This window comes from Fomitiporia mediterranea (assembly GCF_000271605.1).
Source record: "Fomitiporia mediterranea MF3/22 unplaced genomic scaffold FOMMEscaffold_8, whole genome shotgun sequence".
Taxonomy (NCBI): Eukaryota; Fungi; Basidiomycota; class Agaricomycetes; order Hymenochaetales; family Hymenochaetaceae; genus Fomitiporia; species Fomitiporia mediterranea.
In genome coordinates, this window is record NW_006760393.1 from 2,957,758 (window position 1) to 2,982,604 (window position 24,847).

The 24,847-nt window shown below is 47.6% G+C and overlaps 14 protein-coding genes and 1 non-coding gene across 15 annotated transcripts; 5 read left to right on the forward strand and 10 right to left on the reverse strand.

The window, feature by feature from the left end:
- Window positions 1-296: 296 nt before the first annotated feature.
- FOMMEDRAFT_158822 (uncharacterized protein) lies at window positions 297-1,675 on the reverse strand (the record flags this gene model as incomplete). Its single annotated transcript, XM_007268885.1, has 6 exons — window positions 297-709; window positions 760-859; window positions 914-1,088; window positions 1,138-1,313; window positions 1,368-1,408; window positions 1,465-1,675. The coding sequence occupies 6 exons, from the start codon at window positions 1,673-1,675 to the stop codon at window positions 297-299; spliced, it is 1,116 nt and encodes a 371-aa protein (XP_007268947.1).
- A 3,122-nt stretch (window positions 1,676-4,797) lies between these two features.
- On the reverse strand, window positions 4,798-6,844 carry FOMMEDRAFT_22039 (uncharacterized protein). The gene is made up of 2 exons (XM_007268886.1): window positions 6,186-6,844; window positions 4,798-6,119 (listed from the first exon to the last, which is right to left on the reverse strand). The coding sequence occupies exons 1-2, from the start codon at window positions 6,780-6,782 to the stop codon at window positions 5,358-5,360; spliced, it is 1,359 nt and encodes a 452-aa protein (XP_007268948.1). The 5' UTR covers window positions 6,783-6,844; the 3' UTR covers window positions 4,798-5,357.
- A 167-nt stretch (window positions 6,845-7,011) lies between these two features.
- Window positions 7,012-9,402, forward strand: FOMMEDRAFT_22040 (uncharacterized protein). The gene is made up of 5 exons (XM_007268887.1): window positions 7,012-7,455; window positions 7,519-7,568; window positions 7,626-7,728; window positions 7,781-8,115; window positions 8,172-9,402. Exons 1-5 carry the CDS (start codon window positions 7,144-7,146, stop codon window positions 9,364-9,366), a joined length of 1,995 nt encoding a protein of 664 aa, XP_007268949.1. The 5' UTR covers window positions 7,012-7,143; the 3' UTR covers window positions 9,367-9,402.
- A 100-nt stretch (window positions 9,403-9,502) lies between these two features.
- On the reverse strand, window positions 9,503-10,245 carry FOMMEDRAFT_148103 (fungal hydrophobin; the record flags this gene model as incomplete). The annotated part of the gene is made up of 3 exons (XM_007268888.1): window positions 9,503-9,755; window positions 9,826-9,863; window positions 9,926-10,245. 3 exons carry the CDS (start codon window positions 10,243-10,245, stop codon window positions 9,709-9,711), a joined length of 405 nt encoding a protein of 134 aa, XP_007268950.1. The 3' UTR covers window positions 9,503-9,708.
- Window positions 10,246-10,991: 746 nt separating this feature from the next.
- On the forward strand, window positions 10,992-11,478 carry FOMMEDRAFT_169745 (uncharacterized protein; the record flags this gene model as incomplete). The annotated part of the gene is made up of 3 exons (XM_007268889.1): window positions 10,992-11,285; window positions 11,358-11,374; window positions 11,431-11,478. A coding segment is annotated over one exon (159 nt), but the record flags the coding sequence as incomplete, so codon positions are not given.
- Window positions 11,479-11,666: 188 nt separating this feature from the next.
- On the reverse strand, window positions 11,667-12,669 carry FOMMEDRAFT_158829 (zf-U1-domain-containing protein; the record flags this gene model as incomplete). The annotated part of the gene is made up of 7 exons (XM_007268890.1): window positions 11,667-11,710; window positions 11,808-12,014; window positions 12,068-12,184; window positions 12,241-12,390; window positions 12,443-12,502; window positions 12,553-12,604; window positions 12,664-12,669. The coding sequence occupies 7 exons, from the start codon at window positions 12,667-12,669 to the stop codon at window positions 11,667-11,669; spliced, it is 636 nt and encodes a 211-aa protein (XP_007268952.1).
- A 167-nt stretch (window positions 12,670-12,836) lies between these two features.
- On the forward strand, window positions 12,837-14,850 carry FOMMEDRAFT_111670 (14-3-3 protein). Its single transcript, XM_007268891.1, has 5 exons — window positions 12,837-13,047; window positions 13,104-13,840; window positions 13,907-14,222; window positions 14,284-14,627; window positions 14,684-14,850. Exons 2-5 carry the CDS (start codon window positions 13,771-13,773, stop codon window positions 14,713-14,715), a joined length of 762 nt encoding a protein of 253 aa, XP_007268953.1. The 5' UTR covers window positions 12,837-13,047; window positions 13,104-13,770; the 3' UTR covers window positions 14,716-14,850.
- A 23-nt stretch (window positions 14,851-14,873) lies between these two features.
- Window positions 14,874-15,645, reverse strand: FOMMEDRAFT_158831 (uncharacterized protein; the record flags this gene model as incomplete). The annotated part of the gene is made up of 3 exons (XM_007268892.1): window positions 14,874-14,976; window positions 15,040-15,212; window positions 15,292-15,645. 3 exons carry the CDS (start codon window positions 15,643-15,645, stop codon window positions 14,874-14,876), a joined length of 630 nt encoding a protein of 209 aa, XP_007268954.1.
- A 1,013-nt stretch (window positions 15,646-16,658) lies between these two features.
- On the forward strand, window positions 16,659-17,517 carry FOMMEDRAFT_22043 (uncharacterized protein). The gene is made up of 2 exons (XM_007268893.1): window positions 16,659-17,087; window positions 17,160-17,517. Exons 1-2 carry the CDS (start codon window positions 16,756-16,758, stop codon window positions 17,437-17,439), a joined length of 612 nt encoding a protein of 203 aa, XP_007268955.1. The 5' UTR covers window positions 16,659-16,755; the 3' UTR covers window positions 17,440-17,517.
- Window positions 17,518-17,887: 370 nt separating this feature from the next.
- Window positions 17,888-18,094, reverse strand: FOMMEDRAFT_34508 (uncharacterized protein; the record flags this gene model as incomplete). The annotated part of the gene is made up of 1 exon (XM_007268894.1): window positions 17,888-18,094. A coding segment is annotated over one exon (207 nt), but the record flags the coding sequence as incomplete, so codon positions are not given.
- A 382-nt stretch (window positions 18,095-18,476) lies between these two features.
- FOMMEDRAFT_t58 lies at window positions 18,477-18,595 on the reverse strand. Its single transcript has one exon. It is a non-coding gene; the product is annotated as a tRNA-Arg (tRNA).
- Window positions 18,596-19,752: 1,157 nt separating this feature from the next.
- Window positions 19,753-21,223, reverse strand: FOMMEDRAFT_111674 (kinase-like protein; the record flags this gene model as incomplete). Its single annotated transcript, XM_007268895.1, has 5 exons — window positions 20,413-21,223; window positions 20,174-20,358; window positions 20,042-20,124; window positions 19,843-19,992; window positions 19,753-19,784 (listed from the first exon to the last, which is right to left on the reverse strand). Coding segments are annotated over exons 1-5 (1,188 nt in total), but the record flags the coding sequence as incomplete, so codon positions are not given.
- A 498-nt stretch (window positions 21,224-21,721) lies between these two features.
- On the forward strand, window positions 21,722-22,752 carry FOMMEDRAFT_90179 (uncharacterized protein; the record flags this gene model as incomplete). Its single annotated transcript, XM_007268896.1, has 2 exons — window positions 21,722-22,607; window positions 22,667-22,752. 2 exons carry the CDS (start codon window positions 21,722-21,724, stop codon window positions 22,750-22,752), a joined length of 972 nt encoding a protein of 323 aa, XP_007268958.1.
- Window positions 22,753-22,920: 168 nt separating this feature from the next.
- FOMMEDRAFT_89738 (uncharacterized protein) lies at window positions 22,921-23,557 on the reverse strand (the record flags this gene model as incomplete). The annotated part of the gene is made up of 2 exons (XM_007268897.1): window positions 22,921-23,280; window positions 23,354-23,557. 2 exons carry the CDS (start codon window positions 23,555-23,557, stop codon window positions 22,921-22,923), a joined length of 564 nt encoding a protein of 187 aa, XP_007268959.1.
- Window positions 23,558-23,836: 279 nt separating this feature from the next.
- FOMMEDRAFT_158836 (uncharacterized protein) lies at window positions 23,837-24,312 on the reverse strand (the record flags this gene model as incomplete). Its single annotated transcript, XM_007268898.1, has 3 exons — window positions 23,837-23,978; window positions 24,037-24,088; window positions 24,180-24,312. 3 exons carry the CDS (start codon window positions 24,310-24,312, stop codon window positions 23,837-23,839), a joined length of 327 nt encoding a protein of 108 aa, XP_007268960.1.
- Between the last annotated feature and the right edge of the window lie 535 nt (window positions 24,313-24,847).

Sequence of the window (24,847 nt, forward strand, 5' to 3'; positions counted from 1 at the left end):
AAGCAAAGATAAGAAATAAGACGGTGAACCACAGTGTAGTAGAGAGGATAACGAGATGAACTGAAGCGTATCTGAGGTCAAGGTAAAGACATGAAACAAGACGATAAACCACAGTACAGCAGCGAGAAAAGTGAGTTGAAACCCAAGGAACAGGAGAGTATCCCCAATATAATCGACATACAGTACCAGTGAATACAATACAAGTGCTCAAAAAGTGTATGTAATGAGACTCTATCAAGAGGAACTCAATCGTACAGAGTTCGTGGAAAGAAAACGTCCACCTACAATGAGACAGATTAAATTTCATCCTCAAAAGGCATCTCTTCCTTCCGAGCGAATGTATAAAATAGACGTTCAAACAACTCCGCGTTTGATTCATAGAGCTCCGCGCGAGCAGCGGTGATAAATTGATCGATCTCCTCCTGCGTCTTTCCCGCGCGGTACCAGAGCGGGTGAGTGGCAATCAGTGCAGACATGATGTTTTCCCGCGCCATTGTGCCGATCTCCTTTTGAAGTTCGTCCTCTTCCCAGTCTCCAACAGGGCAGCTTGTCACTGTGTCTTCTACCTGGGAAAAGCCGCCCATCTCGCGTAGCCAAGTACCAGTCATGTTCATATCCCTCAAGTCAATGCCTTGAGCGTAGAGACCCTCGCACATACGGGCAGTGTATTCCCATATAGAAGGGATAACATTGTAAGGATCGGAGCCGTCTACGGGAAAGTGGTTAATCCTATTAGCTTCGCTTCTCGGGATTACATACCTCGGAGCCAGACTGCCATTTCCATATCAATTATTATCAGTATCCCTCCTGGTTTGAGCAACCGTCGCATTTCCCGGAGCCAGCCTTTGAAATCGCGGCTCTTGTTTAGTTAAAAGTTAGTCGCTTATAAAAATAGGAGCTAACTAGGACATACAAATTTAAATGTCCCAAACATATGTATCATGTCGTAAGACTCGTCTCTGCCGTGGAATCCATCGTGAAGGTTATAGACCTCAAGTTGGATATTCGGGCTATGAGGGTGCCTTGTTGGGACAAGGTTGCACCCAGTGAATTTGACGTGTGGGTACTCCTTTGCCATTTCGTCAATCCTGCGCGGGTTGAGCGCTTTGAATGTACCAATCCCAAGCACAAGCTTACCAAGGAGAATTGCTGATGACGTCCAGAACGCGAATACTCGCTTCATATGGGGGATTTAGAAGCTCGTGGATCTCTTCGAAATGATTGTCGCCCACGACAAGCTTCACGAGGTTGTATTGACCTGACAGACGCCGCATTTCTGCAGAATCAACCGGTAGCACGGTGGGAGCGTCCGGCTTCAACGACTCATCAGTTTCATGTCAAGAAAAGAGTCCAGGGCAGCTACTGACCAGGTTTGGAAACATTCTTCCTCCTTCTTCACGATAATAGCCTGCGAAATAGTTAATCTGCCCAATACAGCCCGGCGCGGCTACAATTCACGCTTACCGACGGAATCGGTGCTGGTCACACTGGTCATTGAGGATGCCTCAGAAAATGGGGATAATTCTCTTCTGAATTCTGCATCTCCAGCATCGAGTGGTGGAGTTGAAGGGGGAGACATGGGGAGCTCCATTGGATTCGGACCATATCGGGCGAATTCCATATCGTATTCGGGTTCCATGTCTGCATAGTTGATTTGGCCATATTCCGCGTCCATTGCGGGGCAAGGGGGAGCAGACAGTCAGGGAGAGACACGAGATGCACGGTAGACGGTCGATCGACTACTGCGGGGAATTCTTATAATGTCGAGTGAGAGGGGCGGGAAGGCGGATGTTCGTGAAGTAAGATTTGCAGCTGACGTCTCACGAGAAGACTGCTGCCCAGAAACACTGGCCACGTTGAAGGAGAAACGTGCCGGGCTCGGTAGAGGCGTCAGAGGCCGAGCGTCGATGGTGATGGTAGTTGCTCCCGACCGCGGTGCCATCCAGCTCGCGTGCACATCAATGTCCAGCACCCACCGTTCGTCGTCGCACGCTCATCTGTCGAACAGGCACTTGTCAGGTATCATTACATCGCATACTCACAGCGTGAGCCTATTTCGGGACAGTCACGTGAACACGACGATCAGGCGCCGATCGCACAAACTGGGATGTGCTCATACCGCCGGTTGTCATAATCATCCGTATTCCTCTAAGAAATTCCTGCATCATCTCGTACTCCCTGGAACCTTGCGGTGCTATTCTTGCTATACATCACCTGGTCTCGGCATGAGTTGGTCCTCTGAACTTTATGCAAGAAGAATTGGATAAGCGGATGTAAACTACCCTAACGCCCCGCCTTCACCGCGTCAACACTGCTAAGTATTCTGGATCTTGGTGCTTTGACTTCCCTGTCAGCAAGGCCTGATGGTGGTCAGTCTCATGGCCTTATTAATGCTTGATGTCCGCATTATCGAATCAGGGGAACTAAGAATAAAGTTCACTAAATATGCTTTCGCCTATTCGACTGTCAGACACGCTACTTATCTTCGATCAAAGGGGTTCGGCCCGGATATGGACTCAGATTTAAGAAGAAAAATCCATTTTATGGACACTGCCCGACGAAGGCGAGCGAACAAAGAAGAAGATGCCATACCTATGATGACGTCCACTATCCAGATAATTTCAACACACGTCATCGAGTTATACAAGGACTTGGAAGAAGACTACTCGTTTCCTTTACTCCCTCGAGAAACGCACACCCAAAAGCTCGTTCAGGCCGACGAGCCGCTTCCGAAACACCCGGTCTCAGCATCGCTTTCGGAATTGCCGCGCGAGCGATGATCCAGGTGAAAACGGCGTGTCGGCTGGCCCGGCCTGAAGTCGCAATCGAATGTACCGGGTTTTTGAGGAATATTCGTGAGTAGGTGAGGAGAACTCCCAAAGCTGAAGGAGACGGAGGAAGGAGAGAGGGGCTGAGCAGGGGGAAGGGGGTGGCTGAGTAATAAGTCAAAAGACGGATAGGTACCTTGCCACTAATTCATACCTTGACATGAACTTAGCTCCCCCCTCTCTGCTGAGCGACAGTTGCAAAGGGTCGTGCAAAGTGTCCCCTCCCCTTTATACCTTTCATATTTAAGGTTTCCTAATTGCTCGGCTTCTTTCCATGCTTCCAGCTGATATTCCATTAGCAGACCCTCAAGCGCCTCGAGGAAGTCCGAACCGCGGCCGTGGCGTTTTCCGTAATTATTGACGTGCGATTGTCGAGATACTCACTTCAGCAATAGCATATAGACCATGCGGGGAAGTATTTGTTAGGCTTTCATCGCATTTTAGGGTACTAGCTCGGAGAAGTCAAGAAGCAGCCTTCCTTTCCCGGCTAACGAAGTCTTTTTTTATAACATTTTTCTCTCATTTGGAGGTGGTTCGTCAATACCGGTCAATGTCATAGCCTGCGGTATCATGCGCCTGCTCGACTCATCTTTCCGCAGCAGTCAAGCTGAGTCATTTCTTCTATATGACGACTCCTTTCTCCGTCTATTGACCGTTCACAGCGGATGCATTAAATGAATGGGAGGCAACCAAAATGTGGAGCGGTCTTATGTGCCACCATGAAGTCTTGTGGCTCGCCTTGAGGACGTCGGAACTCACCTCTTTCTCCGGAGATATGGATAGTATCAATACTATGGTAGTGTCATACAAAACGCCTTTGTCTACAGCCCGATCATTGATTTCTATTCATTAATTTTGACGGTTCCAAGCGAGAAGGCGTCTGTTGACTTTGATCAACTCAAATTGAAGCGTATCAATTCATAGGACGCTTCACGAGCCATCTGTTTGGTAGTCAGGTGGGTCCAACTTCGTGGAAGCTTATGTCTTGAAGGCGTTCAAGCAACTTTAAGACTCGGATAGTTCCATGAAATGTATTGGGTCCCGGAGATAAGTTGGTCGAGTCCAGAGTGGTCAGCGTAGTTTTCTGCATTTACACCTCAACCGAGCTCTCCGCCGACGTTACTTCGCGTAAGGTGATAACACGTTAATTTTGATTTCATCAGGCGCTCTTGCCTGGTCGTTGATAGCCTATTTTTATGCTTCGGAGCTCTGCCGAGTTCCATGCAGAAGTACGTGTCGAGACAACAGACAGCAAGTTGTAGACTTCCATACAGAATTTTACGCTCTTGCATTTGGAGGCAGCACGGCTCCTTAGTAAAGCTGTAGCAAAGGCGAGTGCTCTATGAATATCCACGCCAATACATCACTAGCCTTATCACAAATATTCAGGGCGGTAGTGGGGTGGGCATTTTCAAACAGACGCTTCCAACCTGAAAGGTATGCACTTACAGGGAATTTTCTTTTCCCCCAAACGAAAGTGTCCTCAAGGAAACATCGTCCAATCCTCGTTGACAACCTCACCGCGTTCCTTTCTTCCCCTGCCGAACCCGAGAGCTTCCGAATGCATCTCGAAGCTCTCTCTGCTTCCACGACTGGACCGGCTTCAGAAATATTCATGATTCCGGCGCCCTCGCATTCCTGTGTTCTTCCCCTACTTTACAAACACCGGTGTAAGCATGTCAGTGGCGCACATCCTCATACGTACGAATACAAACTATCTTACATGCTGCTACATGCGGTATCACCGTTCACATCCCAGAAGGTTGAATGAATAAAAATTTCAGGGGTCTAAACTGTCTAATACCCAGTTTTTTTGGAAAGTTTTTTGTCGACAGACTTCTTTTTTGAGTGTGGACACTCTCACGCCGTGTCTTCTCTGCCAACGACTTTTGAAATGTTTCGCGCGGTGCTAACGGGTCGCTTTGATGTGGCTAAGCAGTCGCTTCGTTCCCTGCAACTTTTTAGGGGTTTATAAGTCACTACTGAAATATCCTATAGACCTATTGTATAACGGCGTTGTTCCGCCGGAAGGGATATCAATAGTGAGTAAGATATATCAAGAAGCCCGAAAGAGTGAGCCAAGAAGATAAGGAAGGAGTGGAAGACAATATAACTAAGTGGAGCATAAATTTCTGCGAGGAGAGAGATAAGGATTGTGTCGTGTGCCATTTCAATGAGTGTTAGAAGAGACGGAGATGAGAGGTAAGGATTGTGGTCTGACAAGGACGGGGGGACGGCCAGAAAGTTGGTCGCTTACATGTGTGAAGGTTAGAGAAGTCAGAAATCATTTTTTTATTGGAGGAAACGCCAAAACTGGAAAGTCATGACGCTTGGACATCATAGCTCGGGAAAGAGAAGCAAAACAAGCTTCACGAAGGGACCCAGAGCGGATAATCCTAAGGGAAGCGAAGATGGTTACGAACGCCGACGTGATGAGCGTCCTAATCCAGAAATAATCGGAGAGACGAAAGATGCGAGGGGAGTTGAGGAGAGGCCGTTAGTATCGTGGCATGCTTGCGCGCTACAAGCCTATGTAGGCTGGGCCGCAGTAGAGGCAGTCGACTTCCGTTTCGCCTTTTTGCGCTTTGGCTTGTCATCGTCCTCATCGAAGTCACTTGATTCCACTTCACCCTTGGGCGGGACGTACTTGCCATCAGCGCCCGCGCCTGTACTCTTTCGCGGTTTCCGCGGCTTTTTGGGCTTTGGCTTTGACTCGCTTTCAGGGACGGCCATGTCCACATCCCCACCCTCCGTAGCGATAGGAGGACTCCCTGCAGGTAAGCCAGAATCCGACACGCCTAGGTCCAATTTTGCAACGGATTTGGGCTTCATGCTTTCTGCCTTACTTTTCGGCCTCGGCTTTGAGGTCGACGGGGATGCCAACACGCCACCCCGACCTTCCGAGCCTCCGTCACCTGCGGCATCCACTTCCATAGCTTCACTTTTACGCTTGCGACCTTTCGAAGCCTTCTTCTTCGCTCTGACACTCCCGGTTTCGTCGGTTTCGCTTCCTTCTGCCAGCGCTTTAGCCTCACGCACAAGTTCTCGTTCATCATAGTCCTCTTCTTCGTCACTTGCTTCTCGGAGGTTCTTCCTTGCTGCCGCACGCTGACTTCGACCACGCTCCGAGCCCGCGGCGCTCTCACCAGTAATGAAGCAACGCATACGCTTGCATGATACTAGTTTGTCGTCGTGAATAGTCGAGTCCGCTCGAAAGCGCGCTCTTTTGATATCTGTAGTATGGTATCCCTCAAAGCACCATCCGTCCGGTGGGCCTTGGTCTCCATCACCCTACATGATCGAAATTCTCTCAGCTTCCATATTCAGGACAATTCTTATAAGTTACTCGACGCATACCTCGACTACTTTGTTGCAACAGCCCCATAGGGTCTCGTACGTACTGCCGACAACGCCAGCAATTTTGCTTTTTGAGTTGCCGACGTACTCGACTTCTGCGCTTTCATCATCATGAGGTACAAGGCAGCTACGATCGGTATTCTCGACCTCGGTATAGTCTTTATGGCACCGTACGCAGTGAACCCTTGGGGGAGGAACCAAAGTCGCAAAGAATGTCATAAGTGCTTCGCTCACTTCCAGAGGTGTATGTGGTAAATGTGCCACGACATAAGAGTGCAAAGTCTTTGGTGGCACCTTCTTGACGCGTGCAAGTAGTTCAGCAGGACTTGTAGGAGGTGCGACTTGCTCTCGAGTAAGGATATCGGTAACAATTTGACCAGTGGTCTTCTGATCTAGTGAAGAGGTCCGAGAGCGCTTCACTCCTCTTGCTTCTCCAGCAAGCCCAACCTCAGGGGACTGGGGAGGAGCTGTGCCAACTGAAATTGAAGCCGTCGGCGATGGAGTGCGTAATTGCGTCTGTTGAAGAGCACTGCCTAAGGCAGAAGTATTTGGCTCTGAATTCCCCTTGCTCCTTCCAAAGAGTTTGTCAAAGACCATCTTTTGATGATGGCAGAACTGGCAAGGCCAAAATGCCCTTTGACTCTACAGGTCGAAGGTTACCGCGTCGTCGTCGTCGAAATGATGGAGTCAATGCCGATGCGTGATCGTGTGTCCATGACGTTACGCGAGACTCACGAGCACGTGATTAAAGTCACGTCACTACCACGCGTTCATAAAGACGCCCGACTGCGCCTTGCGCCTTTGTCTGGACCACCACTATTATCTGACGAGTCTCACCGATTAGACTCTTAATCTCACGTCCAATCTTTACTTTGTGTAGTACTTTACTCGTTACGCCTTTGAGTTTTATTTCATTTCCCTACTTTCTTTTCTTACGCGCATATACTCGCTGAGAGGGATGGCGGAGAAACAACCAGAGATTAAAGTAAACGACAGAGGCGCAGAGCTGGATCCAAACGGGATACCCTACTATAAGTGGCCGCCATTCCCTGAGCCTCCTACCGGGGTGACCATCATTCCATTCAAGGACTTCAAACCGTCCGGAATAAAACTTCCCCTAAATGACGACATCGAAGTAGATAGTTTGGGAATTCCAACAGTTCGCCTACCAGTTACACATGACAACGAAGGCGTTCCGAAAAAAAAGAGAAAAATTAAGAAGACTACCAGTGGCAAAGAAGTGCTGCGAAGAAACGTGTGGTGGGAAGAGGTAATTATTGCCTGCTCCAGTCCTGCTGTACCTATTATATTAACTTGTGTAACCATTTATCAGTGGGAAGAAGGCGAGGCGCAGAGGATTCGAAGTGCTAAAATTTACGACCAGTGAGATTCCTTTAATTGACATTTATACCGTTGTCAGTGCTCAAGTTACATTGCCAGGATGTCCCATCCAAAGGCTCGTTTATCTCGTGCAGTCGAGGAGTTTAAACAGGTCCATGACTGGGAGCCAATTTCGCTGCGTCTTTACGAATGGTATTTCAAAGTGAGTCTTGTGCACACAGGTTATATACATATGCTTACGTATTCTTATCTAGTTCATGTATTTCGTTGGTCTTAACGATTTCAGTATTCGCCCAAAATACCGCAGAATGCAAAATAAAAATCAGGATGACGAGGGGAGCGACGATGATGTTCCTTCGAAGCCATTCGAAGGTTCAGAGTCTCAGCCAGTCAAGATTGAATCATTCGATGACAGGAAACATAAATTGGGAGAAAGATCAACGCCCTTGGATCCCGACGAGCGTCTACAGCAAAGGATTGAACGTGTCAGAGAGCTACAAGAGTGTCGGGTTGAAGCTTTTATAGAAAACCCTCATCTAGCTACTAAAATTTTCTTCTCGTCTTACTTTCGCGACTGCGGGATGATGTGGTAGGTGATGGACTCTTAGTCTGCTATTCTCCGCTAACGGACAGACAAATGGACAGGGAGAGAATGGCATTGCGCGATGCACCACGCATTATCGAGTTCTTTCTGAATTATCTTTTAGGAACTCGTGCTTTATATGAGGAAGAGCCGTCTCTTAAGCGCGCCCTTGAAGTTGCAAGGAGAGCAAAAGAGGAATTACCGTTAACGATGCAAATTGGAGTCAATATTCCCGATGAACTTGCCAAATGTCTCACGGCAATATATGGTAGTCGAGTCAAACAAGTAACGTGGTCGTTCGATCTAGATCAGGAGAACTCGGAGCCACAGGAGGACTCAGCGACACAATTCAAAGCTGAAGTAGAAGAAGGTGGTGGGATTATCATTTCAGACATGGTTTCCGGACCAGCTGGGACTGCAAGTGCTAGCGGTGAGGAAGCAAATGAAGCTGGACCTCCTTTGTCGGAGAAAACTAGTAGCTGGGGTGCCGATAATACCGGAGGTACTGGAGGTTGGGGTGCTGGGTCGACAACTGGCGAGCAAGACCAAGAGGGAGGATGGGGTGATAATTCGTGGGCACAGCCGGAGGAGACACAAACAGGGAATCCATGGGCCGATCCTGATGAACACTCTTTGATGAAACTCCTTGGACCGACCAGTCTCCCTATCACGCACACTGTTGGGTATGTCGAAGAGTCAACTCGCTACGTCTCGAGTGTCGAGCTTCCCAAAACGAACGAGAAGTCCGAGAATGAAGGAGAAGGAACAATGACCTCAAGCGATCTATTCCGCCAGTTCGCAAAGGTAGTTCTCAACCCCTACCCGACGTTCGCAGCACCAAGTGCGCCCCGTGCGGCGATCCAGCCACCAGAGCTGATCGAGGATCCATGGGCAAGGATATCTTCTGATAACACCGATTCAAGTGCTGCCAAACCCCGCATTCCACGCCACGACCCTGCCAAAGACAGTATCACCATGCTCATCGACCCCAAAGTCGCCAAGGATCTCGCCTTGGGAAAGAGAATGGGTCTCGGCGGGACTTTCGTGCAGATCATACCCAATTATGCTGCTGATACTGCTTCCGTCGCGCCCCCGGATTGTGGGGAAGGGCAGGATAAGGGGTGCGACGTGCAGATCAGCTCCCGTGGGAGTGGACGCACTGGAAAGAAGGGTCGTTCTTCTGAAGAAGACACATTCTGGTATGCAGAGAAAATCTTACAGATCCTTCCGAGCTTCTGGACCGAGAAACAGGAGTGAAGGGAAATCACTTCATCCGCCTTTCTCGGCACTGACTGATTAAGTCCAAAAACATTCTTGTATGTAAAAAAAACCCCTGCTGTGATTTTCTGTATAGTATCTCATCCACCTGATCAACTAACGAAGTGATAGGCATGTGCTTCATTTGGTAACTTGTAATTTTAAATCCCAAACTTTCTAAGTCGTTATTCAAACGAGGACAGAGCAAGTCTTTATTTAAAGACCCAAGTGAGGAACAGAGCAGTACATCCCGAATAACCGTTGAGAGTAACAAGGTATATATATTCATGAGAAACTCCCAAGTGCATCAAGGCATATCCGTCAAGTCGAACAATAAACACCTCAAAGGTTAATTATAATCGGGACACAGCCAATGGCAATGAGGCCATCTAAAGCCAATGATAGTCAGTGATCAACCGATCCAAAGGGTGAAAATGAAAATGAAAATCTTAGACTTACTGAAAGTGTTATTCTCGCAGCAAACGGGAGTGGCGGAGCTAAGTGGACAAATCAAGTTAAAACGTATTTAAATAAGACTTCACGTGCATTGTCTACGTACCATCCAGCACTACCGAGGCCAATAACAGAGATAGGGTCACAAGTAAGCCCGACAAGCGCATTGATGTCTTGGATGACAACGCCCAGCAAGCCCAAAATACCCGTAACTGCCGAGCTATCCGCCTTCTGGACGGAATTGCAGCATTGAATCGGGCCGGTGTTGCACTGACCACCGGTTATTGTCTCTGTAGCGGTAGCTGTGACGGTGATCGTCGTCGCGGGAGGCTTGGATGTCGGTGAGCCTCCGCCGGGCAAGGGCATGGGTGTGGCAACCGCAAGGATGGGCAGAGCGAGGTAAGCAATGTACTTCGTGAAAAGCATTATGGGATGAGTTCGGAACGGGAGGTTCGAGGGAGCTTGTTAGTCGGAGATGGATAGTTCAACGACTAGAGATCAAAACACGTAGACAGGCCTCCTTTTATACACGGAAGTAGGACCTTCGATGCGTCCGTGCGCACATGTTTGTCTTACGAGAACACGAGCCCCTACAAAGTTGGCACCGGCTAACTCGAAGCATCAGACTCAGCAGACCATATTCAGTGTAAATGAAAATTGGAAGACAACAAACAGCCAATAGAGCGTGTGAAGAACCGAGCCCAGAAAAATGATCCAAACAAAGGTCAGTTCTGCACAAGAAGGACATCAAGAGAATATGTATACAGCACATCATAGGAAGCAGATTATCAACAAGTGCTCGAAGCCCATAGGTCCGAGCAGTACGTGCCTTGGAGCGGAACCCATTAATCAAACACATTCACAAACCGGACACAAGAGTCTTGACAAAGAGAATTGTGGTAATCACATAGATCAAGGCACAAGAAGTCTGCCATGCCCTTGCATGTCTTAGCAAAGCTGAGATTCTGACGCCGTTCGGGCCCGACACAAAAAAAGTCTCTAGTATTTCCTCAGCGATCCCATTACTGGGTCAACCCTTTATTTGCACATAGTTCTTGTCATCAATTGAAGGCTGAATCGTGCTCAAGGGCTATACCGCCGTCTCTTGAGAAAATCACCACGAAAGATTGCAAAGTACGTTTGATAAGGCTCCGATCATCAAATTGTGGGGGAAAATCTTCAAGCTTGATTGGAAAAACCTCTCAGACAATTCAGTAGAGATCGGTAATCTGGGAAAGAACGACAACACCAACGAACACGCACGGACGCCGCAAGGTTTTCCAGCAACCTTCGTCGGAAAAATAACGCCAAACCTCAGTATTACTTCCTAAAATGATAGTAGAAAGCAAATATAACATCACCGTTATTGCCAAGACAGAAGAACAGAATGAACAGGCCATCAGCAGACAACAGTGGAAATAGCCAACACGTCAGCGGCGTTGGCGATGACAAGGCAAAGCTCGCCGGTTAGTTCGGTCCATAATGGTAAGCTGACGGCCGGACGCTTCGATGTTCTTGCTCCAACGGAAACGATTAAGCGTCGGACACGCGTAAGGTACGTTTAGATGTTGTAGATCGTCTCCGTTCGAGTAAGGAGATACACTTCGGCAGGTCGGACAAAAGTCCGGTTTGCATAACCTAAATTTCGTAGAAAGTTAGGTGTTATTGGGGCAACTGCAATACTATATCAGTCGCCAAATCGCCAAAGAACTTCAGTGGGTTTGGAAGGACCCGAGTCTACTATTGCTTTGATCTCATGCCGGAAGGTAGTGCATGCAAGGCCATGATCATGGTGAGTATTCCTTTCAACTGTCTTCAACGGAGGATATTGATAAGGAGTGATGAAATCAGACGTCTGAAACGTCATATTCGTATTCGGAGGACCAGTCAGCTATTGAGTACGAAAGAGAACGTATGAGAATACACATCGCCAAAGGCATTGTCCAGCTATTATTGGCCCATCATCCTTAACCTGTCAGGATGAATACCATTTGGGCCACCTGGTTGAGAGGCATTTGAACCAGGCGGAGGTCCATAGTTCTGTGGTGGCGGACCGTTAGCATTCATTGGTGGAGGGCTAAAGTTGGTCGGCGGCTGTCCCGGTGCGCCAGGAGCACCATTCATGAAATTTGGAGGCGGAAGGAATGGAGGTTGCCCATTTGCGTTTGGTGGAGGGAAGGGTGGAGCACCTGGTGCTACTACAGGTGAGTTTAAATTTCTGGCAATTCTAGTCAAGAACGGAACGTACCTCCAGGCGGAAAGTTAGGTGGCGCCATGCCGGCAGGAGGAGGAAATGGTGGAGCGCCCATCATGCCCGGAGGAGGTGGTCCACCAAACCCACCAGGTCCAGGAAAGGGAGGAGCACCTACACCGTAAGAATGTCAGAAGCAGTACTGGCCCAGAAGAGAAGGATATATTTACCTGCACCGGGAAAACCGCCGAATGGCGGTGGTCCACCGAAACCACTCGGCGGAGGAGCGAAGTTGAATCCTCCGGGAGGCGGACCACCTCCAGAATCGTATGCAGACGTGATCTGGTCGATGATGCTCTGCGCCTTGTCATGCCCGAGAGCTAGAAAAGAATGGTTAGGGATGCCTTAATAGTCAACTAGCAGTCAACATACATGCGTAATAATCACGGACATTCGCAAGGTGATTCCTGCCGCTGTTGTGTGCCTTACGCACTGGAGTGCTATGTCAGTTGTAATTCATAAGAGATGGAGAAAGAGTATACCTGAGGCTGAGTCGTGTGTTAAGTAAACATCGCAATAATCACAGTAGTGTTTCTGAAACGTTTGTTAGCCAAATACATAGCAAAGTAGCGCAGGGCTTCAGGTAGACTTACTGGCATGGTGGTCGTCAAAGAAAGAAAGTGCAAGTGACTGCCTTGCTGACCAAGATCTCTAATGAAACTCAGGTTCCCATATAAAGAAGGTAAGTCACATACCTCTAGACTTCAAACTTTAAGATTAACGAAACTTTTTTAGTTACATACACCATCGTATTTGTTAATTTCGGAGGAAGCGTCAGTTCTCCCTGTTCCGCGGGCAAACTCCAGACGGGCTGTGCACCTTGTAATCTCTCTGAAGCTAATATACGAAGAGCCACAGTTCACTGCGGCCTGTTGTATTTTCCACCAACGCGACTCTGGAATGTATGTGTAACTTGGGCGTGGTGCCTTTTGCAGCCCTTTCCAATAACACGACTGGGACTACTACTTGTTGTTGTGGTACGTATAGAGCAGCTTTTTTTACGAGTATTGGGTCTGCTCACCCTATATGTCAGAATGTTACGGCATAAATATTGATGACTTTCTAGTAACACTCGGTATCTGCCACTCATGGAGTCCTGTGATCAACAATGTGTGCGACTAATTCATCCTTCTACCGCTCGATTTAGGGTCTCGGAGCGTTTCCTACCAGCGCCGGGCTCTTCATAGGCAGTCATATGTACTCGAAGCACAGGGTACTTGTCATCACAGGCGCGCCTCCATAATATCACAAACGCCACCTCATCATCTCATGTTCCCTCTCTGTCTAATCACCTCCTTCGATTTAAAGCCGACCCTCGGCCCTTACCCTTCAGGCCTCTCTAGATGAGCCTTATCCATTGACTGATATTAGTACCCTCTGCCCAATCGCTATTAATCACTTTCATCTCAGCCGCGCGTTTGTCTCGTGGGATATGGACATGATCATCTCAACAAGACTTGCACCGCTCCGATGGTCTGTAGAAGGATTGCCTGGTACGAAGTGCGAAGGTCGAGGGCTTCTCGACCGCCGTACCATGTCATGTTACTCGAGTTCCGCAGGCCCTCTGCCCTGCGGCGCGGCAGTGCCCTGTACTATAATATAAGGTCGAGACGGAACCTCGGCGAAAGGATAGGTACCCATCGTACTCTATCTATCTAACCGTCCCGCGTACGTACCTACCTTGCTAGCGGATTGCGATCATGGCTGCAAAGTCTCGCGAGGAATGCGTCTACCTGGCAAAAGTTGCCGAATCCGCGGATAGATACCCGGGTAAGTTTCTCGTCTTCCTTACTCACGAATCCGGGTATTTGCTCACACGCCGTAAACCGAGGTCAGAAATGTTAGAGTACGTGAAGGGCATTGTCAAGTTCTCCAACGCTCGTCTCTCCATCGAGGAACGCAGTCTGTTGTCCGTTGCGTACAAGAACGTGACAGGCTCGCTGCGAAATGGTTGGCGTGCAGTCGCACACATCGAAGAAGTCGAAGGACCGAAGCAGTCTACCTCGCAGCGCGAACTTGCATTAATTCGGCAGCAACGTGCGCGGATTGAACGCGAAATTGCTGAGGCATGTGAAGACGTTCTGAGGCTGCTCACGAACACACTCATCCCAGCTGCACACCCCGGTGATGAGACGGTCTTCTATTATAAGATGTGAAAACTTTCCTCTTCTAGTATGACTTGTGGTACTAATTAAGGACGTCGACGCTATTAGGAAAGGAGATTATTATCGATACTTGGCCGAATTGTCTCGCGGCGACACGAGGAAGGACCATGCAGCCGCCTCACTTGATGCATACAAACTTGCATATAAGCTCGCGTTGGGATCACTTGAAGCCACGCATCCCACTCGACTCGGACTTGCGCTAAATTTTGCCGTGTACTATCGTGATGTCTTGAATAGCCCAGAACGTGCATGCCATCTTGCCAAACACGCGTTCGATGAAGCGGTGGCGGTTCTTGACCAAATGCCGGATGCGACATACCGTGACTCCTTGCTCATCTTGCAACTCCTGAGGGATGATTTGATGCTCTGGTTTAAAGAAATTCAGGAACGAGGTAAATTTACTCGGTTTAATATTTGTTTAAGATATACTACTAATCTCTTGTATTAGATGAGCAAGAAGCGAAAGCAGCCACCCAATGAAGACCTACTCTACGAATGAGTTTCGAGTATGGGATATGTACACTACTTTTCATGTACGAACAGTATGCGTCGACTGTATTAGCATATGCCGATTATCGTGTAAACTATGTAACTCCTTTTCCTCTATCCTAGTAGGTTTTGTATGGCTTTCGACTCGGTCAAACCGGCGAGATACCATAACATCCGCTGATCTTGAACTCTCCTGAATCGGCATTGTATCGGATGTTAATATCTGACTTTGTGATATATAGATCATTGTATCTAGGTATTTTTCAATTAGTCTCGATAGTATAGTGGTGAATGAGAGGTTAAAATCAAGCATACCTCGCTGAGCCGACAATCTCCCCCACGAGTCCTTCGAACTCGGATCCGGACATTTTCTTCAGCTTGAACTTTGGCGGTCCATCAAGTTTGAGTATTGCACCGAAGACGAGCGGATCGGGACAGAGACCATCGAAGACGAACTTTGCAGAATTGGTCTTGCAGTTTGGCTTCCACTGGTTGTATGCGTGAGAAAATTGGTTTGGCGAGCAATTAGCAGCTCGCTCGGTGAAGAAAAAGAAAAATAGTACGTACTGTGAGCTGTCTTTTGATTCCACGAACAATCAGATCTGTAAGACGCGTAACTGCTACTTTCATTTCCTCTGGCGACTTTTCTTTCTCGATTCTGGTACCATTGGCATTTGCTGTCTTTAACTCCTCGACTTCTTCTTCTAAGCTACGTGTGTAGTTCGCTATGTCACAGAGAACCTGTCGAACGGCATCTCCGTCGCTGACATCAAAGTCCAGAGAACATGATTTTGGGTCGGCAAGAACACTGGTAATGAGAGATTTTGCGAACGTGTATTCTGGAGAAGAGGAAGAAGTGGATTTGCGTTTCTTGGAGGATGCAGCAACAGAGGTGGTGTCGGATTTACGTTTTACTGCCATTCTCGAATTTGAATGGATAGACGAGCGAGAAGTCGAGTATTATTCAGAGGTTGACGCGAGAGAAAAACAAAGGACTTCAGACGCGTCGCGACGCGTTTTTCTATATTTTTAGTCTCCGATAGAAATTCTTCGGGGAATTCAGAAGTTCTTTTACCAAAATTTAGGAATTCTTTCTAACCTCTCCAACCTTCTCGTGCACAATATCCAGCACCCAAACTACATACTTCATACTTTTTTTAATCTTCATGCTACGCTCATAACAGACATGGAACGTCAGTGGAGTACTATTGTTGAGTCTTGACCGCCCTTAAGCTGGACAGTTATACTAGCTGGTTAGATGACTGCCGGAATAGGAACGAAAAATCTTGAAGTAGATGAAAATTAGTGTACTCTACTGCATATCTTTAGAATGTGCACAGACATACAGGTTCTGACTGCATTAGGAGGGTCAGCAAAATTGACAGTTGCTGTCATTTGCCAAGCCATCATAAGCTAACGTGCCTAAAAACGTTCTCAATGAATGTTGATCCGTTACCGCCACGTCTTCCTCCCAAAGAATCAACACTATGCACGAAGAGTTCGACAGCTCTGAGATCCTATATCGAGACTGGGAAACAGTGATTATTAGTAAGCATACTCCTATCGGTCTACGTTTTCCGCCGTCCGAGTTGACCTAACTGTCAAAATTCTCACAGAATAGGAATCACTACCCATTCTAGTTGAATCTCAGAATGCACAATGTTGAGAAGAAGCCCTTTCATGAATGACAGTACATTTATCTAGCACAGCGGTCGCTAGGCTCAGTACCAAATCACTGATAAGTATGGCCTATGGCTTATGTAGTCAACTGTCTTCTCCGAGGCACTAGAGAAGCCGTCGCGTCGGAGTCATTCTGCAGCAGATGCATGTGCATTTCCATTCTTCGATTTTCGTTGATACCCGACTACTCCTGTCAGTTCAAGGATAACTCAGTCTCTTCTCTTGTCTTTCGCTTCTCCACGTCGTGTGTAGGCATAACTGCTTAACCCCGTTCACTCGTCCAAAGCAAGACTCTCCACTTCATTACATCATCTGGGTCAACTTGTCTGCCAAACTCGGCGAACACAGAATATGTCCTCAAGCTATCAAGAACGACGTTACGTTGTCCCAGACCGATCTGACCCAATGGGCGGATTCAACCCGAGAGGGCCACCCTTCGCGGATGCGTCAAACCCAAACGTCGTGCGCTTCACTGCAACACACGCTGGCATCTGTACAGGAGAAGTAATCGACCATACCAACGCTCCTCTCTATCGCTTCCAAAGCGATGGTGCACGTCATTTGGTCATGCTTGATGCATCGGGAGGCGTCCTTGCAAAGTATGAGGATGGGGAGGTGGCTTACGGGGACAATTTTCCGGTGAAGGGGAAGAAGTTTATTCATAAGGGTGCGCCGGGGAACACGTACGTTTCCACCTATCAATTCCTTCCTTCCAGTTCTTCTTTGCTAAGCTGATTATTTTGTTCGTTCGACAGTGGAGCAGTCCTCACTTTTAACGGGCAACAATACGAGTTCGTTCAAGAAATATTCTACGCTATTGTCCGTACCATACCATCAGCCGATCGTGTCGCAATTGTGTACAACTATACTGGAAAGCCAGCAGTAGAGATGGTCCCTGCTGGTACAGAGGTCGCAGGTCTTCAAGAATTCATCGTATTTGTAACTGCACTGATGGAGAGTGGTGTCATGAAGGGTGGGAAAAGTAGACTGGGAAAGACGTTTCAAAAGATCATACCAGGGAAGAAGTGTACGTGAGAATTTAGAAGTGTACGTGAGAATTTAGAAGAGCAACATTATTTGCATTATTTGATACAAAATTCAAATATTATTCGCCATTCAATGCTTCATTGTCAATGTCCAAGGATTTCTAAAGGAACAAAGAATCACGATCTTTATGTTGTCTCAGTCTGACTCAGTTACAGCCGTTTGCATATATAATGAGACTTTCTGATTTTTGAGCAAAGTGAAGAAAAGTAAGAAATCACATGATTTTTTGAACTTAGAAGGAAAATAGTGAGCACAAGACAGAGTGAATGAGACACGTTGTGCCAGTGTCTGTGCATACAGTCTACCTCCTGCTACCTGTCCCTAACTTTTCAACCTGTCTATTGCTATTCTATTCTGCTATAATGTCTTACTTCTATCAAAGTTGCTTCTCCTCTGCTGCTATTGTGCCAGATTCTGACAACAAAGTCACTTGTCTTAGGTAGTATAGGTCGTCTGTATGGAGTTTCCGAGGCCGAGCACGACAAGCAGTTGTTGGGCAAATGACATTGCCTGTTTCTTCCCAGAGTTTGCAAATGCGAAAAAAAGTAGCCCAAGAGAATCTCACACAGTTTAGAATGTTGTCCAAGCTTAGAATATTGAGGTCATACAGTCTTAGACAGCAGATTTTGAGGTCTCTACTGATGCAGCAGTTACTCATGATTGTAGCAGCTCAAAATATATGCATAGACACTGGCACAACGTGTCTCATTCACTATCTTGTGCCCACGAATTTCCTCTAAGTCTAAAAAATCATGTGATTTCTTACATTACATTACGTCGCTCAAAATCGAAAAATCTCATTATTTATGCAAACAGGTGTAAAGCTTCCATGCACATCTATGATGTCATTGAAAATTATACAAGTCACGTGCAATAGACTTGAGTAGTGGTGTAAATCACTGCCAAACAAGGCAGTCCTCTGCCCAAACCAATCACATAAACCACAATTTGCTGATAACGAACTGTTTTCAGGCAAAACACCATCACAGTACACGCAAATAAAAACATTGGAACCTACATCCCAGTGAGGCAGACAGGACTCGAACCTGCAATCTTCTGGTTAGAGATTTGGGCACCACGTTTTTGTGAAGAAACGCTAGAACGGCAATCGAAGCCAGACGCGTTACCATTACGCCACTACCCCAACACCTCGACTTTCATTGATAAACAGTTGCACGTAGTTTAGCCGCCTGAGAGAGATGGGAATGTGATGAGTGAAACGCAGGGGTGAAGGGAACCCGTGACTAGTTGGATTCTCGTTTTCATTGGATAAGAAGTACTTGTATAAGGGCTGCTTCACTCCGGCATGATTGATAACCGCTCTTATCGATTTTGCAATTATGTACGTCCTGTGGATGGTAGGTGTGAGATGATGGCGTAGCTTAACGTACGCGACAGTGCTAATAGGCATGTCCATGAGAGTCCAGTTCATCCTTTTCTGACTTGATCGATTCATTATAAAAAGCGTGTGCAATACAGAGAGGGAACATGAATCTTTGGGTAGAAGTCAACAAGTGCATAAATGATGGAGTGACGTTAATTGAATGAAATAAGTGAAAGCAACAAGAAAGCTGTGTGTAATGCGTTAGAAATGCGGTCCTGATTTTGATTGACTGATAAAGGTCCGAAAGACGTGCAAGAAGAATACGTGATACAAATAAAACGGATAAGGCGAAGGGTGACAAACTTTTGTCATTCCATAGTAGAAGAGCTCGCAACGACGAGCTCCTCGTCGACTTCTAGACAATCGCGGAACGACTCATTGGTAAGATCGGCATGTTCGGCTTTGCAAGGGTTTTGGAATTCTTCTAAGTTCGCGTGGAATTCGCACGGTTGGTCTCCTATCGGAACACCTTCGCCTGCCTCCAATCGGCGGTTTATGATGCCGTAAGAAGTTGGAATGCTGATATAGTGCTCTTCTGTCACCGGATCCACAGAGTGGTAGTGGCCACATTGTCCCTCGCCGTGCGGATGTGGGAAGAACGAATCATCCCCGAGGTCTGTTACCAAACTTGAGCTCGTTCCTGAAGAGGATGAGTAGTTAGACGTATTATCGAGTCCAGCAAGAAAGGGGTGGTAAAGGGCATCTCGCGCGGTGATCCGACTGATAGACTCGGGCATCAGTAGCTTGTCGAGGAGGTCAAAAGCCAATTCAAGGTCTCGCATGTAAGTGTCCGGGTCGGAAGACCCGGCGAGAGGGTTGGAAGTAGAGGAAGATGGAGAGCTTGGAGGTGTAGGTATGTCAAGAATGTTTGGGTTGTTTTTCTCCACGAATTCGCGCCACGTCATGCCATCCCGAGTAATAGCAGGTACGTTTGTGGCAAAGGTCCGATCTATTACGGTATTATAACTTAGAAGGATCATGGGATAGATTGTATCTGCTATGCTTACTGTGCAGTGTCGCGGCGCTTTCCATGCGCCTCTTGCCAATAATAGCGGCAATCTCCATGAGAGCCTCAATGTCGTCGTTCGATTGGAAAAGGGGAAACTTGCCGGTTAGGAAGAATAGAAGAATCATACCAGCGGACCAGATGTCGATGGCTATACCTTTCACTCAGCATCTGGATGGGTTCTGTAGCATTCAACTCACCGCCTGTTTGATCGTTGCATTTTAATAGAACTTCAGGAGCTCGGAAACCGCGCGTTCCTGCCCTGTTAGCCTTTGAATGAGGTCTGAGAAATGAGTCAGATGGTGAAGGCCCAGTTAGGCCACTAAAATTACCTCAAGTCTTTCTCAAGATATCCGACTCGATCAGACGGCAAGGTGCCTTTCTGTCGTGCATCGCGCTGCATGGCCTTGACGAGATTGGTATCAATGAGTTTACCCGACTTCTTTTGGCCATGTAGATACTCCCGCGATGGTGGAGTATGCAAGCAGTGCCCGTGTTTCGCATCAAGGTCAACACGCTGTCAAATACGTTGAGCTGTAGCGTGAAATTGCGTGTATCATTAGATACTTACACAAGCCAAGCCAAAGTCGCAAAGGGTTCCAATATAAGTACGAGAGTCGAATAAGAAATTTGCAGGTTTTACGTCACGGTGAATGACCCCTCGTGCATGAATATCGCGCAATGCGCGCAGCAGGCAACGGAAGTACGCTTTGACCCCAGACATAGGCAATGTTCGGTAAAAATCACGGAAGTCATCATTGTGATGGTACGGCATGACAGCAACCACTTGATCACGGTGGCGGAAAGCAGTGATAAGCTGAGAAACGTGTCGAGCGCCTCGGCAATCCTCAAGAATCATAATTTCATTGCGTATGCGCTCTGGGTTGCTGGTAACGTAAATTCGCTTGATTGCGACAAAGACCTTGGATCCAGACGTTGGAGGGGTGGACTGATAGCGCGCGGATGATGAAGGAGGATGACGACCTTGCCAACAGCTATTGTGCCATTTGGCTTCATAGGAAATGTCTAGTGCCTTGTAAACAGACGAGAAAGTACCAGTGCCGAGTCGGTCCACAATCTTGTAGTCTTCTGTCAGTTGCGGGACAGCGTCCTCAAGATCAGCGATCTCATCCTCTATCTCTTCTCGTTCCTCTGGTGATTTCAAGAGTATGGTCATCTCCTCGTCCGTTCGTGGTTCTTCGGGTTCGTCATCCTCGAATTCCACTGGCTGAGTGTCTGGTACTTCGTCATCAACATCCACGATATCATCCTCCTCGTCAATGAGTTGCTCGACCGGTTGAATTTGCATAATTTCTTCTTGCTGACTGTGTACGATCTCAAGTTCGTCGTCACTCTGGTTATCGGGGATCTGCTCATGTGCCACCCCTCGTTCAGTTAGTGTGGGCGCAGGCTCATATCTTCCCCGCCTCGGCTTGGGTGGTATACCCGGGAACATCCCGAATATGTGATTCTGATAGTCCTCAACTTTATAACCATCGATCGGGTCATCCGATGAGGGCGCTAGAGTACCCGCCTTCTTTTCCCTCTGCTGTTCTAGCTGCGCATGATAGCGCGCATTTAGAGGGTCAGACGTTGGCACCTCTAGCGGGTTTGAGGAATGATGAGAGAATAGAGCTGGAGCAGCCATGGCTCCAGCGACCTGAGCGACCTGCTCGATAGTGAGACGAGGAGGAAATGGTCGCTGGCTCAATCAATGGATGTTGAAGACGCGTGCTAAACAAGGTCAAACACGTGAGCGCGACGCGTGAAGTCAATCGCGTACGTAATGCATTATTATGTCATAAACCCGTCGATCACTTTTCAGAAATTTTGGGCTCTGAGTCTGAGTCTAGTGGACTTTCTCTGAACCTCTGCTGACCATGGGAAATCTACCTGAAACCATCTCGGGATTTGCTGTTTTACCTGCTGTCTACTCAAAGGATGCGACTCATATACTCTACGCTAAAATACACACTGCTCAAAAGAAAACTACAGACAGACCTGTATCTGACGTCTTACCGAAGGAGCGGACACTGTTTCTCGTGAACATCCCACCTGACGCGACGGAACGCGAACTTTCACTCTTTTTCAAGCCAGATGGTTTAGTAGAGAAAGTTGTATTCGATCAACGTGCGGCAGAGGAAGAGGCACTCAATGCCATTGACGAGAGCGAAAGCGAGGCTGAAGAGCCCAATGATGAGAGCATGGACGTAGACGAAGAACGTCCCGTGAAAAGGGCCAAGAAGGTGAAGGATAAAAATCAACGACCAACTCTTGTATCATTGCCTCCCTCGTCTCTGCGAACCTTTCGCAGGACAGGTAGAACAGCATTCGTTGTTTTTCTGGACTCTTCGTCTCTTTCCAAAGCTCTATCACCACCCCATACTCCGAGACCTTGGCCACAATCTACCGAACACCGGGGCCTATTACACTACAAAACGTTGCATTCAGCTATGCGACCTCCGCTCGATGTAGTGCGAACACATGCAGAAAGTGCCATTGCTCTGTACGATTACGAAGAGCAACAACGAAAGAAGAAGTGTCAGTACCGGAAAGGCGAAGCAATCGTCGACGAAGACGGCTTCACATTGGTTACACGTGGCGGGGCGTATGGTCAGACCCTGGGTGGGGGAGTCGCTATCGCTAGCAAGCGCTTCCAGGTGACGGGCGAAACATCCGAGCGTGTAAAAGGAAAGAAGAAAAAGAAGCAGGGTATGGAGAAAGAAGGCTTCTATGCCTTCCAAAAGCACGAGAAGAAGAGACAAGGTTTGACAAATTGTACTCCCCCATTATCACCCTAAATTGACGTGATCATTTTTCTTCAGAATTGATCGATCTCAAGAAAAAGTGGCAAGAGGACCTGGAAAAGGTCCAGAAGCTCAAGGAATCGAAGCGATACAAGCCATATTGAGCCCATCCAGATTATTAATTCATACGTGTGATACATTGTCCTACATTCATTTCTCTACGTATAACCAAAAAATACAATGGCGTAGACAGCTAGGCGTCATAACCAGGCGGCAATTCTCCCGGTACGGGTGCTGGAGGAGCTCTCGAGCTTGATGGCTCTGGCGTACGATCAGCGCTGCGGGAGTCGTATAATGCTATTATCAGCCCGTATCAGGTCAGTAAAGATCGCCATTGGATAGATCATTGAAGACATACGAAGTGTATCCTCGTCGCTTGCCGCCTGACGTTTCATGTATATCGCGCGCTCACGACTTTTCTCCAACGTGCTGACGAACTGGAACATTCCACGATCTTTAAACCTGATCTCAGCGCGTGTCCCCGATGCCAGCCCACCATCTGGCGACGGTTTGATGTCGATTGAAAGATAGTTGGTACCGAATACAGGCTGCTCAAATGATGTGGAAAGAATAGATGCGAGCGGAACTGTCAGAGTCTCGAATGTTGGGTTGGGCGATGCAATAAATATGAGCTAGATGCAAGAATGTATTCGAGTTGACATTAGGACCATTAGTTGCAATGGAACAGTATCCATATTTACGCACCCGCTGATCTGTTAGATATATTCGACCCGTCTCTTTCAACTTCTTCTCGCCCCCTACTCCCTCACCAGACGATCCTTCAGAGGGAGGTGTGTTTGGGATGATGAGGGTTATCTCAGCGCCGTCGTCAATCGTCAAGATAGTGATTTCATTCAACAGAGGTATCGGACTCCTCTGCTGGTCAAGCATTGCCCAATTGAGTGCCATGTCTCGTGCGGTTGGGTGATATGTGCCCCAGTGATGGACTGTTTAGTTTAGAATGTAAGCAGGTACGTTGAGATCTCGAGGTTCAAGTTTCCAGAGTGTCCACGATTGATGAGTCACACGTGACTAGCTAAAGTCACCTCAAGTCATGGGCTGCTTTGCCCACTTTAACCCTCCTTGCAACTTAGCAAGTACCGCCCAACATTTCAGATAATAGCCTTCGAAACTAATTCAAAGTGGTTTCCTCGCACCGCATCTTCTGTGCTATGAGGAAGGCGAATATCAGTCCCAACCGCCCTTGTTGTGTTCGCACCTCAGACCCGACTTCATAAACACGATCTCGAAAAGACATTGAATACACCAACAAGTTAACATCAAGGCTTCGTGAAAATAAACTGGCGAACGTTTTTGTGAGTACTCCGAACTGCCCGGGTTCATTGAATTGACTGTGCCTTGACGGACTGTTCCCGACATTGACGCACCGATGGCCACTCTCTACTACCGTCCTAACCTGTGAAAGCCGAGGGCCGCCATCTTAACTAACATCATATTAGAGGTGCCGGCGTCAATGCCTTCCGCTTTCTCCATCTTACTCAGGTCATTTGGTACAACACCATGTACGCACAGTCCGCAATTTTCTTAGCGGCTCCATTGCTGTTCCTGTTTCCGTATCCCGCAGTCAACGGACTTGTCCAGCAGCAAGTGAACAATAGTTTTCCTCCGAACTCGATCGTCCAATTTAGTTCTGCTAGAGCCATGTCGAGACATTGAACCTGCCAACCGCAAAGATCCGTCTGGTACGACTTCCATGGGGTTAGGATCTTCGTTCCGTATTTAGTATGATTTACGTTGGTGTTGTGTTCCACTATATTCAATATGCGTGATTGTGGTGCTGAACGCTTTCTAGAATACCTTAATCCAGCAACAGAATGTGGATTCCCTTCTTCAATTATTTTTTCTCGCGCGAATTGGTTCGATGTGAATAAGCCGGGCTTTCTGAACATGCGTTAAGGACAAGAAATCCTTCTCGCCCTTGGAGCCTAATCAGCAGATTAATTGTCATGACAGATCACTGCGGGTGATGGGGATGAGCTTCTGATCACCCTATTTCCGCTTCTACGTCACAACACGTTTACTTGGTGCGGATTTTTCTATGTGTAAGACTATTTCATATTTCGCCGAATTTTTAAAAAAACTCCTGATCTATTTTATCCTGGTACAGAGTTCAATTGTTGAGGTGCGTGAGGTGTCAGCCGAGTGTATATAGTGGAGAAACACGACCAGTCAAGACTA

What these genes read in the sequence shown, in the direction of transcription:
- FOMMEDRAFT_22039 (XM_007268886.1), bottom strand. Translation starts at nt 6,782, where the DNA reads ATGGTCTTTGACAAACTCTTTGGAAGGAGCAAGGGGAATTCAGAGCCA. An exon ending in GTTGCAACAAAGTAGTCGAG is followed by an intron (nt 6,120 to 6,185) that starts GTATGCGTCGAG and finishes TCGATCATGTAG; the next exon opens with GGTGATGGAGACCAAGGCCC.
- FOMMEDRAFT_22040 (XM_007268887.1), top strand. Translation starts at nt 7,144, where the DNA reads ATGGCGGAGAAACAACCAGAGATTAAAGTAAACGACAGAGGCGCAGAG. An exon ending in AGTGCTAAAATTTACGACCA is followed by an intron (nt 7,569 to 7,625) that starts GTGAGATTCCTT and finishes TTACATTGCCAG; the next exon opens with GATGTCCCATCCAAAGGCTC. An exon ending in CGCGACTGCGGGATGATGTG is followed by an intron (nt 8,116 to 8,171) that starts GTAGGTGATGGA and finishes ACAAATGGACAG; the next exon opens with GGAGAGAATGGCATTGCGCG.
- FOMMEDRAFT_111670 (XM_007268891.1), top strand. Translation starts at nt 13,771, where the DNA reads ATGGCTGCAAAGTCTCGCGAGGAATGCGTCTACCTGGCAAAAGTTGCC. An exon ending in ACGGTCTTCTATTATAAGAT is followed by an intron (nt 14,223 to 14,283) that starts GTGAAAACTTTC and finishes CGACGCTATTAG; the next exon opens with GAAAGGAGATTATTATCGAT. An exon ending in TAAAGAAATTCAGGAACGAG is followed by an intron (nt 14,628 to 14,683) that starts GTAAATTTACTC and finishes CTCTTGTATTAG; the next exon opens with ATGAGCAAGAAGCGAAAGCA.
- FOMMEDRAFT_22043 (XM_007268893.1), top strand. Translation starts at nt 16,756, where the DNA reads ATGTCCTCAAGCTATCAAGAACGACGTTACGTTGTCCCAGACCGATCT. An exon ending in AAGGGTGCGCCGGGGAACAC is followed by an intron (nt 17,088 to 17,159) that starts GTACGTTTCCAC and finishes TTCGTTCGACAG; the next exon opens with TGGAGCAGTCCTCACTTTTA.